The 15,093-nt window shown below is 43.8% G+C and overlaps 1 protein-coding gene across 4 annotated transcripts in view; it reads right to left on the bottom strand.

Moving 5' to 3' along the window:
* Window positions 1–7,461: 7,461 nt before the first annotated feature.
* Window positions 7,462–15,093, bottom strand: part of TBC1D19 (TBC1 domain family member 19) — a 122,531-nt gene continuing 114,899 nt past the window's right edge. For 3 of the 4 annotated variants that reach the window (XM_020780408.3, XM_073001115.2, XM_078394040.1), the window contains 2 exons: window positions 14,265–14,335; window positions 7,462–7,966 (listed from right to left, as the gene is read on the bottom strand). In XM_020780408.3, the coding sequence (XP_020636067.3) occupies window positions 7,892–7,966; window positions 14,265–14,335 (146 nt within the window). In that variant the 3' untranslated portion in view covers window positions 7,462–7,891. Of the gene's footprint in view, window positions 7,967–13,812; window positions 13,929–14,264; window positions 14,336–15,093 lie in introns of all 4 variants that reach the window. The other variant, XR_012087589.2, reaches the window with a different exon arrangement.

Below are 15,093 nucleotides of genomic sequence, written 5' to 3' on the forward strand. Positions count from 1 at the left end.
AAAATCTTTTATTGTGAAAATTTTTTAGCTCTATGATTGGGACAGGTTGAATGGCATCGTTTTCCAGAAGCGATAGCACTTCTTCTTCTAGAGCAGGGTCGAAAGATGTGTGACTTATGAACCTTAAGGGAGGAAATTCTATAAATTCCAGTCGGCAGCCGAATTGGATGATTTTTAATGCCCGTGAGTCGTTTGTGATGGTGGCCCAGTTTGCTAGAAATGGTTGTAGCCGTGTAGTGATGTAATTTCCGGTTATGTCCATGGCAGAGTCAAAGATACTGTTTGGATTTTTTGGCAGGCGGCTTGTAAGAATGCCGACACTGTGACTGCTGACGACGATAGCTGGGAGTGGAGGAAAAAGCTTGTGAAGGTCTTTGTTGAGGTAAGCTTTTGAATGGTCTGTACTGTTGCTAGGATTGCTGGTACTGAGAATAAGACTTTCTCCACTGATATTTGTTGTATCTAGGTTAAGGTTGGATAGAGTAGGATTTTGCTGTCTTTTTAGCCTTATGTAATTCCTCTAAATGATTGTCAGTCTTTTCACTAAATAGTCCTGTAGCATCAAAAGGGTAGGCTCTCCACCTTAGTCCTGGCATCACCTAGGATGTTGGCAGATCTATGTGCCTACGTATAGTGACAGCAGACATAAGAACTCTGACAGCGGCCTCTGCTGCATGCCTAGTTGAGAGTCTTTGATGCTTGGATACCGTCTGGGCTTCCCCATAAGAGTTCATAAACCCCTGGCGAATGTCTTCAGGGGTCATCTTAAGCGCAGGAAGAATTTTCAACCAAAGTTGCTTCTGGTATGCCCCTAAAGCAGTCTGGTAGTTAATGAGTCTGAGAAGAAACGGAATCAGAGAGTAAATTCTCCTTCCTATGATCTCTAGTTTCTTTCCCTCCTTATTGGTAGGAGTGACATGAGATTTACCAGTAGGCTTAGTACAGCTAGTCTCGAATATAAGAGAATTAGGAATGGGATGCTTCAGAAGAAAATTCGTGTCAGTGCCATGCACACGATAAAGATTCTTGGTACGGCAAGACAAGGAGGAAGAAGACGGCTGATCCCAAAACTCCTTAATTATGTCCATAATAACTGGTACAAATGTAAGGCTTGCAGGGGGTGATCTCTCCTGGTTTATATCCCCAAAGATAAGATCTTCAGCGGGTGGTGCCGGCTGGTCAATGTCAAGTTTAAGGGCTCTCGCCAACCTAGAGAGCATCCGTGAATAAGAAGAAAAATCCTCTGAAGGCGAAGTGGCATGGGGGTCCCCGGTGTCCGAACCCACAACTTCACCCTCCGGTAATTCGCCTTGGCAAGGTTGGGGAGGAGTTTCCTGTTCAGAATCTGAGGAAGCTACAGATGAGACTTCATCGGGATCTGAAGAAAAAACATCCCTTTTCCTCTTGCGACCCTGGCTTTTGATTCTGAGATAGGAGGATTGAGTTTGCTGAGAAGACATAGGCAAGGTCAATGTCGAAGGAACGGGTACTGCAGGTGGTGGTATCTGGGTCTTGGAGCCTTTGACGTCAATGCGTTTACGGTGTCGATGTCGACAAGGCCTAGAAGAGTCTGAAGAAGATACATACCGTATTTTTTGCACCATAAGACGCACTTTTTCCCCCTCCAAAAGGGGGGTAGAAAGTCTGTGCGTCTTATGGTGCGAAGGTGGTGACTTCGCCCCCACTGGCCCCGTGGGGGGGAGCGTCGCAAGGGTCCGAGGGAGCCTTCCAGGACCCTTGCGATGCTCCCCCACCCCCCACGGGGCCAGCGCAGGCGAAATCGCCAGCTTCCTGGTGGGGGGAACGTTGCAAGGGTCCTGGAAGCTCACTCAGACCCTTGCGACGCTCCTCCCACCGGCAAAATCGCCAGTTTCTGGGAGTGTTTTGAGGCTTCCCAAGCCTCAAAACATTCCGAGAAGCTGCCGATTTTACCCCCCCTGGCCCCGTGGGGGGTGGGGGTAGCGTGGCAAGGGTCCAAGGGAGCCTCCCAGGACCCTTACCAGGCTTCCCCCCACCTCCCCACGGGGCCAGCCCTAGCGAAATCGCCAGGTTCTGGGAGTGTTTGGAGGCTTGGGGAGCCTCCAAACACTCCCAGAACCTGGCGATTTTACCCCCCGTGGCCCCGTGGGGGGGGGTGGGCGTAGCGTGGCAAGGGTCCAAGGGAGCCTCCCAGGACCCTTGCCAGGCTGCCCCCACCTCCCCACGGGGCCAGTCCTGGCGAAATCGCCAGGTTCTGGGAGTGTTTGGAGGCTTGGGGAGCCTCCAAACATTCCCAGAACCTGGCGATTTTACCCCTCCTGGCCCCGTGGGGGGGGTAGGGGTAGCGTGGCAAGGGTCCAAGGGAGCCTCCCAGGACCCTTGCCAGGCTGCCCCCACCCACCCCCACGGGGCCAGCCCTGGCGAAATCGCCAGGTTCTGGGAGTGTTTGGAGGCTTGGGGAGCCTCCAAACACTCCCAGAACCTGGCAATTTTACCCCCCCTGGCCCCATCGGGGGGTGGGGGTAGCGTGGCAAGGGTCCAAGGGAGCCTCCCAGGACCCTTGCCAGGCTGCCCCCCCCACGGGGCCAGCCCTGGCGAAATCGCCAGCTCCCAGGACCTTTTGAGAGGCTGGAAAGCTTCTCAAAAGGTTCTGGAAGGTCGCTATTTCGCCCATGCTGGCCCCATGGGGGGGTAGCGTGGCAAGGGTCTGGAAGGCCCCCTCGGACCCTTGCCACGCTACCCCCACCCCCCCACGGGTCCAGGGGGGCAAAATCGCCACCTTCTGGGGCTCTTTTGAAGCTTCCCAAGCCTTAAAAGAGCCCAGAAGGTGGTGATTTTGCCCCCTCTGACCCTCGGGGGGGGCAGGGTGAGTCTCTAAAGGGTCCTGGAACACACTCTAGGACCCTTTGGAGGCTCACCCTGCCCCCCCACCAGGCTAGAGGGGGCGAAATTGCCACCTTCTGGGGCTCTTCTGAAGCTTTCCAAACCTCAAAAGACCCCCAGAAGGTGGTGATTTTGCCCCCTCTGGCCTTCAGGGGGTCTAGGTGAGCCTCCAAAGGGTCCTAGGTTGTGTTCCATAAGACAGACCTCTCCATAAGGCTCACCAATTTTTAGGAGAAGAAAACAGATTTTTTTTCCTGTTTTCTTCTCCTAAAAATTTGGTGCGTCTTATGGAGAGGTGCGTCTTATGGAGCGAAAAATACGGTACATATATTTTATCTTCTTGCACCATCAAACTCGATCAGTCGAGGTCGAGGAGGAATCCAAAGAACTATAATTCCATCAACGCTGATGGCGGTGGCGTGTCCGGGCTTCTCTAGAGTCCTCAGAGTCAGAAGAATGTGCTCGAAGTCAACGCTTAGATCCTCTTAATGAGGGTGAAAGAGGAGAGTGCAAAAAATGGTCTGAAGCTCAACATTTAAAAAAAACCAAGATCATGGCCACTGGTCCCATCACCTCCTGGCAAATAGAAGGAGAAGATATGGAGGCAGTGACAGATTTTACTTTCTTGGGCTCCATGATCACTGCAGATGTTGACAAAAGCCACAAAATTAAAAGACACCTGCTTCTTGGGAGGAAAGCGATGACAAACCTCGACAGCAACTTAAAAAGCAGAGATATCACCCTGCCAACAAAAGTACGCATTGTCAGAACTATGGTTTTTCTGGTAGTGATGTATGGAAGTGAGGGCTGGACCATAAAGAAAGCTGACCACTGAAGAATTGATGCTTTTGAATTGTGGTGCTGGAGGAGGCTCTTGAGAGTCCCCTGGACTCCAAGGAGAACAAACCTATCCATTCTAAAGGAAATCAGCCCTGAGTGCTCATTGGAAGGACAGATCCTGAAGCTGAGGCTCTCATCATTTGGCCATCTCATGAGAAGACTCCCTGGAAAAGACCCTGATTTGGGGAAAGTGTGAAGGCAAGAGGAGAAGGGGACAACAGAGGACAAGATGGTTGGACAGTGTCATCGAGGCTACCAACATGAATTTGACCCAACTCAAGGCAGTGGAAGACAGGAGGGCTTGGCGTGCTCTGGTCTATGGGGTCACAAAGAGTCGGACACGACTAAACGACTAAACAACAACAAAATGTTCCCTCTAAACCATGTGGCTGCACACCCACAGCCAGCACTGCCACCCATTTGGTTCCAGGCACAGCAGTTTACATGGAATGTTGCCTCGAAGCATCTGGTCCCTTGCTCAGTCCTTCCTTTGAAGTGTTCGGTAGAAGGAGATGAGTTAAAAGTGTGAACTTTCCATTTTCACACTGACTTCTGCCTTTGAAGTCAGCATCCCAGGCTCAGAGAAGCATAGAATAGTCCAGCAACAGAATTTCATATTTCATACACCTCGGGTTCTCAGTTTCTTCACAAGTATTCACTATGCAGCCCAAACACCTTAAGCTTAGCATGAATATTAAGAGGACTATAGGGAAGTGCCTTTTTTGTTAACTTGCTTTGAAAATTGAATCAATAATTAGACTCTGTCTCTATCTATCTACCATCTTTAGACACAATATGTCCCTAATCTTCCTGAATACAAGGCCTGAACAGAAAGCTAGAGTGAGGCTTGGAAGCGTCATTTCTTCACAGGATCTTTACAAAATTACCATATTGAATTCCTTTCATATAGGGGGAAGAGACTGAAAAAAAGGAGAAATGCTAAAGAAGCACTGGATTTTGTATGTGGAAGGAGATAATAGTCAGGAAGACAAATAGCAGAGACAAAGGGAAGAAGAAAAAGCACAAAAGTATGGGAAGAAGGCCTCTGAAACCCAAGCAAGGCTGACATTTCAGCTAGTAAACACAACAAAGGAAATAAAGTAAAAGAATGCATGAAATGATCTCTTTCACAATAGCAATACTGATATCTCAGACAAATTGATAAAACAGGGTAAGAAAACATTTGAGTTACTCTCGTATATACTGCTATATGTGATGGCTTGCAGATGTGAATGTGCCTCACCAATAAAACCTATTATGTTGGTTCAAATATATTACTTTTCTATGGAGGTAGGCCAGACATTCAGCTATAGGATATGCAATGCTGAGCTGTGAAGCAATGAGAACTACATGATGTTTGTGAATTCAACATACAGATATTAAAAGCAAGTGGAAGGCAAATCAGAAACAAGCTTGGACTTATTTAATCATGTACTTCTGCTTGTACCTGTGTTCCCAACAGGATTTCACATTATGTACCACAAACCTGGATGTCAGTTCTAGAAATAATGGGTTCAAAGAGAATCCTTAGAAAAAATGACATCTGCTACACAAATCTATACACTTCTGTGATTCTGTGGCCTATTATTTCTCATATAAAGCTGGAGAGAAGGAGAAAGATGTTCCAACAAGGGTTTTGTCCCCCAAGAAAGACATAAAAGTGAGAATGCTTTGCTGATGCAGTCGATATTTAATAATAGATTTAATAATAATTGTTGGAAAAACAATTTTTATTTTCGTTAAGACTGATAAATTAAGCTAATATGTCAATGCAAATGAAGCTTAATAACAAAAGAATTAACACATTTTGTTCAAGAAATAAAATTTAAAGTGATCAAAAGTGACATTTAGAAATAAATAATACATTTCACAAAAATGGCTATACAGTGGTGCCTCGCATAACGTTTGCTTCGTTTAACGTTTTTTTCGCTTAACGTTTATTTTTTCAGAGTCAGATTGTGCTTCGTATAACGTTTTTCCCTATGGGCGATTTTCACATAGCGATTTTGGGACCATGCTTCGCTTAACGTTTTTGGTTTTAGGTCCCCTGCTTCACTTAACGATGTTCATTTTTTCAATTACAAAAGTGTCTTAACATGTTGAAAAACGGTTTTAAATGCTTGGAATCGTTAGTGCACCTTCTAAAATGTGTGCATACTTAATTTGGTGTTGATCTGACTTTTCGTTAATTTTTTGTGAATTTTTTTCTCCCCCATAGGAAACAATGGAGCTGTCAGATTTTGACAGCTGTCAAAGGTTGGGGGGAAAAAATTCACCATAAATTAACGAAAAGTCAGATCAAAGCCAAATTAACTTTTGCATCCGTTTTAGAGGGTGCAGAAGCTAATCCAAGCATTTAAAACCATTTTTGACCCTTTTATGACACACTTAAATTTGCAAAAATTGACTTCGCAAAGCCATTGAAATGTATTGAGTCGGCTTCAATACATTCCAATGGAGGAAACATTGTATCGTTTAAGGATGTTTCCTATGGGTTTTTTCGCTTAAGGACGGCAATCCGTGCCTATTGGAACGGATTAACCGGTTTCCAATGCATTCCTATAGGAAATGGTGTTTCGCATAAAGTTTTTTTCACATAAGGTTTTTTTTTTTGGAACCAATTAAAAACGTTATGCGAGGCACCACTGTATATAATTCAGGTTGCTGTCTAAATGTGAGAAAAGGAAGAAACAACTCATTATCAGTTAAAGATAATCCATCTCTATAGCACACAGCATTCACATCACACAGGCCTGGAGCTGATACACATGTTTCTGAATGAAGAGGGGCTGAGAAACTGGCAGGGCACCACATTCAGGTCCTAAAGGAGGTGGAAATTATGGGAGAGTGATCTACTGATGTAATTCACAAGCAACTGGCTTGGCTCAGATACAAAAGCAGTGCCATATAAAGCTTCTGAGTAGTTATAAAGAATCCACAAGGAAGTGTGAATATAAAAAGTTAAGGGCTGAATGAAGCAGGATCAAATTCCTTTTAGAGAAATTGAGGTGTTTTGACAGGACACTGCTGCCGGTCGTTGTGCATGTTCAAAAGAAACAGATTTTGCAGGTTCTTGTAGTTTTTCAAAAGCCTGCAACGTAAGTCCAAAGTATGTGCAACACAGTAAATAACCCCTCTGTTATTTCATCAAAATTCTCCTCAAAATCAGCTTCCAGCCAAGACTGCACATGAGAAGCTCTTCACAATCCTATGCAGAAAGGTTGCAGAAATGTATTTCCATGACTTTTCATAGAAGTCTTACACATTAAGGTCAGAATACTATCACATACTAATGCTAATGCAACTCTAAGAGTGTAAATTTCAGCAGTGAATTGATGTCAATTAAGAAGTCAGCACTTATTTTTCTTTTTGTGTTCTAAGTCAGGGGTCCGCAACCCCCGGTCTGTGGCCCAGTGCTGGTCCGTGGGCTTCCTGGAACTGGGCCGCGGTGACGGATCTCCGCCCCCCCCCATGCATGGTGGACATTTCATGCTCTCAGAGGGGTGTGTCATGCTCATGGAGGAGTGTGTCGCATAACATGCCCCCCATGAGAGCAGGGGTGCCCCCGCCCCCCCACATGGAGTCCACCCCCCCCAAAGGGGTCTGCGGTCCCAAAAAGGTTGGAGGCCGCTGTTCTAGGTCACACAGTTCTTGTATGATGAGAAATACAAGAGCTAATTTCTTAACTGACAATTCACCAATGAAATGTAGGTGAATAGAATTGCACCAGCATGTGTTAAATAACAGAACTCTGGCCAATGAAATTATATATTTTAATGTTCAATACTTCATTCAAGTACTGCAAGATTTTGAAGATGACAGATGGTATGACAGGATAATGGGTTATAACTACTGAAAATGTGTTCCCCTACCTTACAATGGCAGAGAGGAAACACAGATCTCAAATTATTACGTATATTTTACTACTTTCTGTACATGCACTGAGTAATATGATTTAAGTGGACAACAAGGTATTTGACTTGCATTACATCCAGGAGCTTCAGTTTCGCTAAAATTCAGGAGCATGCAGCAGTTGACATGCAATAGCATTTGGGATGATTTCCAGGTGGTTTAACCCTTTGTAAAGTGTGAGCATTAACGTTTGAGGTTGATTTAATTAAAGTGTTGCATAGTTTATTCTTAGCATCTGATGAAAGCCTAGTAATGCAATGAGTAGCTCTGAGCAAGATCAAGTGCCTGTAGCAAATAGAAAAATCTGAAGAAGAGGCACAACTTTCAGAGTTGAAAGATCAGCGAGTACAGCCTGGAATAAAAGAGAAAAATGACTACATTATACCAGAGACACAATTTTTTTCCTGAAAAACATGAACAATCTATAAAACTAATTAATAATATTTTGATCAATGCTTAATTCCCATCAAAGAGAGGCCCTACTGGAATCAAGTACTGTAAGCTGAATTTTTATATATGCAGTATCAGGAGTGCAGATCTAATATTTTCACTTGTATCTAAACATAGCTGCACATTATGAATCTTTATCCTACATGTCTCTGATAGCACCCAGAAAATAATAACTTGACTTTAATAATGCTTTACACTTACCCAAACTGAGATGGACATTTTTATTACAAAATGTCATTGGGGGCAAGGAACGAATTTGGGATTGTCTTGGTTTACTGTGCTCCCCACAAACCAGCACTCTCCATTTCAGAGCTGGCGAACTTTGTCTCAGCGGCACTTTTGAGGTCCTCCAGGCTCTTGGTTCTGGGTGATTTCAACATCCACACTGAGACTGAGGTTTCTGGACCAGCTTTTGAGTTCTCAGAAACAATGGCTTCCTTAGGCATGTCCCAATTTGTCAACAGCCCTACCCATGTGGCTGGACCTGGTTTTTTCAACAGGGCAGGGAAAGGATGGCCTGAGGGTGATTGACCTGGTGTCTGTCCCCTTGTCATGGCTGGACCACCACTTGATAAAATCCAGTCTCTCAGTGGTTCTTCCCTCCCCACTCCCCCATGGGGACATGGGACCCATTAAGATGGTCTGCCCTCACAGGCTACTGGGTCAAACTGGTTTCCAGGATGGGATGGGATCGGCACTGGCTGATCTAGTTGGTGCTCAGGTTGCTAGATGGTATGCTGCAGCCACCTGGCCAGCTGACATGATCACACCCAAACTCCCTCTCCCGAGCCCATCCTGCCCCACAGTACTTTCAAGAAATACGTGCAATGAAGCAAAATAGGAAAAGGCTAGAGAGCATTTGGAGGTGGGCTCTGAGGGTACTTAAATTAGGAGTCGCAAAAATCGTGACCAATGCCTACTCAGCAGCAGTGAAAGTTGCCTGAAGATCCTTTTATACTCACTATCCAGATAAGTGAGGCACAAAACCATAAAGAGGAATTATTCTTCATTGTTCACAATTTATCCAGGGCTGGTCAATGTGGCAGTCTCACCTGTGACCAGTCTGTGGCATTTTTAAAAAACAAAGTGGAGGCCATCTACTGGGACACAGACCACCACCTTTGGCAGATCAGATTGAGATATCCACTGCACCAGCTTGTCCAGTTATATTACATCAATTTCAGCCTGTTTTATCATCTGAGGTTGACAACGTGCTAGATTAGGGACACCACAACCTCCCTAGACCCTTGCCCCGCCTAGCTTTTAAAAGTTGCCAGGTCGATAAGAATGGAATGGACCGCTTCTATCATTAATGCATCTCTCCTTGAGGGTCAGGTTTCCCAAACCCTCAAGGAGACACTTATCAGGTCCATCTGGGAAAAAAGCAAACTTGGCAGCTGATGATTGTAAGAACTATCATCCAGTCACCAATCATCCAGTCACCAATGTTCCCTTTTAAAGCAAACTAGTGGAGAGGGTGGTGGCTGACCAGCTTCAGGCACTCTTGGATGTAACCAATGCCCTCGACCCATTCCAGTCCGTGTTCAGAATGCCTCATGGCATGGAGATGGCATTGGTTGCCCTTCATGATGACCTTCTGAGGGAGGCCAACGGGGATAAAATGTTCCTGCTGGTCCTTGACCTCTCAGTGGCCTTTGATATTGTCAACCATGGTATCCTCCTGGGGAGACTCTTGGGATTGGGGACTGCTAGGATTGCATTTTCCTGGCTCTAATCCTTCCTCGAGGGCTGGCATCAAAGAGTGAAGCTTGAGATGGTCTCCACCCCTTAAACTCTCGATTGTGGAGTCCCTCAGGCATTGATCATCTCCCTTTCGATGTTTAATACCTACATAAGGCTGCTGGGGGAGGTCATTCAGAGATTTGGAGTGGCATGTCACTAATGTGGTGATGACATAGCTGTATCTCTCCTTCCACCCTTCTGTAATTGATGCCGTCCCATCCCTTAGTCTGGGTACAATACTGGAGTGGATGGCAGCCAACAGATTGAGGCTGAACCTGCACAGTATGGAGGTCCTTTACGTGGGTGCCCTGGCTGTCTGAACATTATGTGCCTTCATTTCCTTTGGGGGATGCTACTCTCTCTGCAAAGGACGGTTTATAGTTTGGGTGTCCTACTGGACCCAACACTGTGGACACTTAGATAGCATCTGTGGTTCAATCTGCCCATTTCCATCTCAGGTTGATAGCCCAGCTGCATCCCTACCTTGTCATCGGCTCCCTCACCACATTGGTCAAGGCACTGGTAACCTCAGGATCAGACTATTGCAAAACCATGTGGGGCTGCCCATGAGGCTGTCATGGAAACTTCAACAGGTCCCGAACACAGTGGCTAGATTACTGAGGGAATAAATATCATTTCATCACCCCAATTCTGGTCATCTTACACTGGTTACCTGTCCATTCCTGTGACAGCTTCAAGGTTATGGTTTTAATTTATAAAGTCCTAAAGTTTGGGACCTCACTATCTGGCAGAATGCCTACTTCTAACAGGACCTGGCCGTCTTACAAGAACATCTCAAGCAGGCTGGCTGCAGATGCTAAACCACAAGGAAAGAGACCCGGAGGGAGAAGATGAGAAACCAGGTCTTCTCAGTGGTTGCTCCTTGGCTATGGAATGAACTCCCCCCCTGCAATTTGTTTCGCCCCTTCACTGGTGATTTAAAAAAAACAACAACCCAAAACCTGGTGATTTACACAGGCATTAGAAAATGTTATACCTGTGAACTCAGCTGAGCTTAGCTAGCCTACCTGATTAGGTCTGCCATCTTAAATGTTTTGAATGTTTTATGTTAATGTATTTTTTATGCTTTGATTGTATTATTTATTTGCATTTTATTACTATTATTCTTTGTTCTGTTGACTGTATTTTACTCATGTGGTTCTATATGTTGTAAACTGCCCAGAGTGGACAATACTGTATTAGACTAGGCTTCTTCTGTTTCTGTACAGACCAAAGCTATCTCTTACTTTCCTCTCCCTCATATAAGCCATGTTTCGCCCTGTACCTTACAGCCTGGTGGACGTATGGAAAGGTTACATACCTCAGCCATGACACCAGATTGCAGAGATACAAGCCAGATATGCACCTTTTCCAGGATAAAGTCATATGTAACTTTGTCTGACCAGGCATTTTAAAAGCACCAGCATTACTGAGGCTAGGGACAGATCAGAAACTTATTCTTAGTTTTGATACACATTCTTTAAAGGTGAGTTTGGATGGAAAGCTTTGGGAATGCAAGCCAGCTACACAGATCTGTTAGGAAGGAAGGCCCTCGTATCACAAGTGATTAAAGCAAAGGCTTGGGAAAGGCTAGTCATATTTAAAAGGAGGAGTGCCTACTTCTTGCAGGAATGCCTTGAAAGGAACACCAAATGAAGCTAGAAATCCAGCAAAAATGATCCACTATTGTTTTTGTTTTGTTTTATGTAAACTTTTGCTCAAAATGTCACACCACATGCTTAACTCACCAATGCTAAGCAGAGTTTATGGGTTGGACTTGTTCAATGATCCAGTTCTTAATTCTCAAGGGAAAAAATATCCCTTATTGATAATATGACTGACCCAGAGAAAAGCAGAAAGGTGTGGAGACATTCAGAGAAATAGCAGAGATCCCACTCTCATACACAGCATTCGTGTACTAATGTAGAGAATGAGGGTCTAAACAAATGGGTAAATGGGTACAATGGAAAATATAGCAATGGTGCAATATAGTAATTCTCTCTCTCTCTCTCTGAAAGGGTAGAACCAAAAGGATAGCAGTTATATATATTAGTCAAATTACTAAATAAGATGTTGCTCCATGACCTCCAAGGCATCATTTTCAGAATTTGTTTTGACAGAGTTTTTAGTATTGTTTGTGTTTTCTATTTCTCAGAGTGGTATTTGTTTGTTCCTTTTAAATATTTGTGTACTTATGACTTTTAGCTTTAATATCTTCTTCTAATGGTGTAAGCTGCCTCTTTAAACTCATTGCTTTTAGCTGTAAATATGGTCCCTTAATGATGTAAGCCACCTTGGGTCCTTTTAAAGGAGAAATGCAAGGCAAAAATACTTTAAACAAACAAATGAATACATTCAAAGAAGTATCGAGCTACTGTACTGAACTAAAACTTTCTTTCTTTCTTTCTTTCTTTCTTTCTTTCTTTTTCTTTCTTTCTTTCTACCCCACCCATCTAGACTGAAGTCTACTCTGGGCAGCTAACAACAATCCAATTAATAATACAATAAAATAACAACATTAATACAATTGAAGATGGCAATAAAGAAGTTAGGTATTGATAGGAGGGAAGACCTGGCTAAAGAGCCAGGTCTTGAGTTTGCTCTTAAATAAACCCAGAGAGGGAGCCAGACAAATTTCTGGGGGAAGATTTTTCCAGGGGCAAAGGGCCACTGCTGAGAAGACCCAATTTCATGTTCTTTCTCTCCAGGCCTCCCTCAGCATTAGGCCCCTCAGCTGCCCATCCTGGCTAAAACAAGGGATTCAGGCAGGTCTAGGTGGGAGAAGGCATTCTGTTAGATATTGAGGCCCTAAACCGTATGTCATCTTTAATACTTTGAAATCAATGTGGAAATGAACAGGCACCCAATAAAGTACAGCCAGAGTGGCGGAGATATGTTGATGTTTTCTCACCCAAGTAAGAAGTCTGGCCGCCGCATTCTGCACCATTTAAAGCTTCCGTATCAATCTCAAAGGTAGCCCCATGTACACTAATCTCGAGACTACAAGCACATGGACTGGAGTGGTGAGCACCGCAACATCAAGATAGGAACACAGCTGAGCAATCCACTGAAGATGGAAGTAGGTGGTGCAGACGACTAACGCTACCTGAGTTTTCATGGTAAGCGCTGGACCCCCAAGCTGCAAACCTCACTCTTTGTGGTGAGAGTAACCCCCCAAAAGAGAGGGAGTTTCCCAAACCCCAAATGGTGGGGCCACCCACCCTCAGGATCTCCATCTTGTCTGGGTTCAGCCTCAGACTATTCACCGGCATCCATTGTAATACGGCCTCCAGACAGCGCTGGACAAAATGGCATCCACTGTTGTTGGGAAAAAGGAGATGTAGAGCTGACCCAGCGGCCATGTAAATGCTGGATTTAAACATTCAACAACTGAATTTGGGATGTGACATACTTACAAAATCAAAAGAACATATATTGCATATATTCTAAAATTTTAGTCCACATAATCAATATTACAGTCCATATAATAACATCAGTGCACATGCCAAAGGGAAGTGGTGGTCTCTGACTTAATGGGATATGTTTTTATTGTTGTTAGGCTCTGGGGGGCTGGGGCAGCATGGCAGCTACTATGCTGGGACTTGCCTTCTTCATTCCAGAGCATGCTTAGTGTGGAAGGAGAAACTTTCCATACTTTCAAAGCTGACCAATCAGGTCAGCTAGCAGGCAGAGCTCAGTCTGGAGGGTATAAAAAGGGCCAGTCTCAGTTATCCAGCCTCATCATTGGTGCTTCTCCAAGCAGGATATGATCATCTTGAGAAGTAAAGAGCAAGCAATGAAGAAGAGGCAGAAGTGGTAAAGAAGAGTTGGAAGCAGCAGCAGCATAAGGAATGCAAAAACAAAAACCAAATAAACCCAAAACTAACCTCATGATAACCTTAGTATAGTGGACAAAATCCAATTGGCGTAGTCATGCCAATGTAACCTGGATCTGGAAATAATCAATTTATACAAACTGAAAGCTTCTTAGTAAAAAAAACTCACCAGAGTATTGCTGCTACTAGGATCAGTACTGCTGGTGGCAATCTGGTAATAATTTGGGGGCATTAAAATGCCCTTTCCACATCTTCTGAAAGGCTTCCCCAGAGCAAAAGAGAGACCTAGGAAATTCGGGGGGGGGGGGGGACACAGGAAGCTTTCAATTAATTTTAATTGCTTATTTTTGGAACCTAGGTCCAGTTTCGCCAGCTTAACGACACCAACAGGATTTTGCCCCTTGTCTGTAATTTGGTTTTTAAATAATTCTTTTCTGATGTAAAAGGCATTTCATGAATTTATCCATGTATTTTCATAACATTCTATAATATTTTAGCCATGGTAAGTATTCCAGCAAAGAACATCACATTACATATTATGTACATATGAAGCTTAAATTACTGTGATTGGCAATATGTGAAAAACTATTTCCATATTCCCCAACTGAAACGTATCCTTACCTCAGCCGCAGCCAGTGATGTCACCTCCATTAGATTGACTGCTCGGAAAGCAAACACAGCAGCTGCCAAGACTGAAAAAGAATGCATGATATTTAGTCTGATTAGTTGCTGAAGACAATCTGGTCCAACCACTTTTAAGTTCAATTGAATAATAATTTTGTTTTTGAAATACACAGCCAGCTTTAGGACTCCAGTTATAGCATTTTGCGACAGTTTCATTTCAAAGAAATGTGGCATAGGGATATTGCCTCAGGAGCATAACAAAACCAGAATATTTAATTTAAATTTAGATTTTTAGACTACCCAATACGCAAACTTTCCTAGGTTGCATACAAATACATGAAAAATATGACACAAAATCACAATCAAACAAAATAGCAGAAGATAAAATAATATAAAGTAAAATATAATCCAAAATATAGAGCAAGAAAGTATAGTACATAGTACAACTTTGGTAAACCAGAAGCAAAATCCAAACTAAAACCAAAACTAGAATTCTATTTAGGAAATAGATCTAAAAGCATTAAAATAATTATTAAAATTCCCGGGAGAATAAAAAGCTCTTTGCCAGGCATTACAAAAAATCGATATCAATCAAGTGAATCTGTCTGAGGTGGGCTTGCCAAAGGTGCCATGCCACCAGTAGAAAGATCCTCTGTGTCATTACTTGAACTGTTGTCACCAGTCTTTTAGCCACAAACCCAGATAACTATCTACAGCCATGTGAAAATGAAAGGACACCCTCTTTGAATTTTATGATTTTACATATCAGGACATAATAAAAATCATCAGGTCCTTAGCAGGGCTGCACATTAGTAAATACAACCTC

The sequence above is a fragment of the Pogona vitticeps genome, chromosome 5, assembly GCF_051106095.1.
Source record: "Pogona vitticeps strain Pit_001003342236 chromosome 5, PviZW2.1, whole genome shotgun sequence".
NCBI classification, from domain to species: Eukaryota; Metazoa; Chordata; class Lepidosauria; order Squamata; family Agamidae; genus Pogona; species Pogona vitticeps.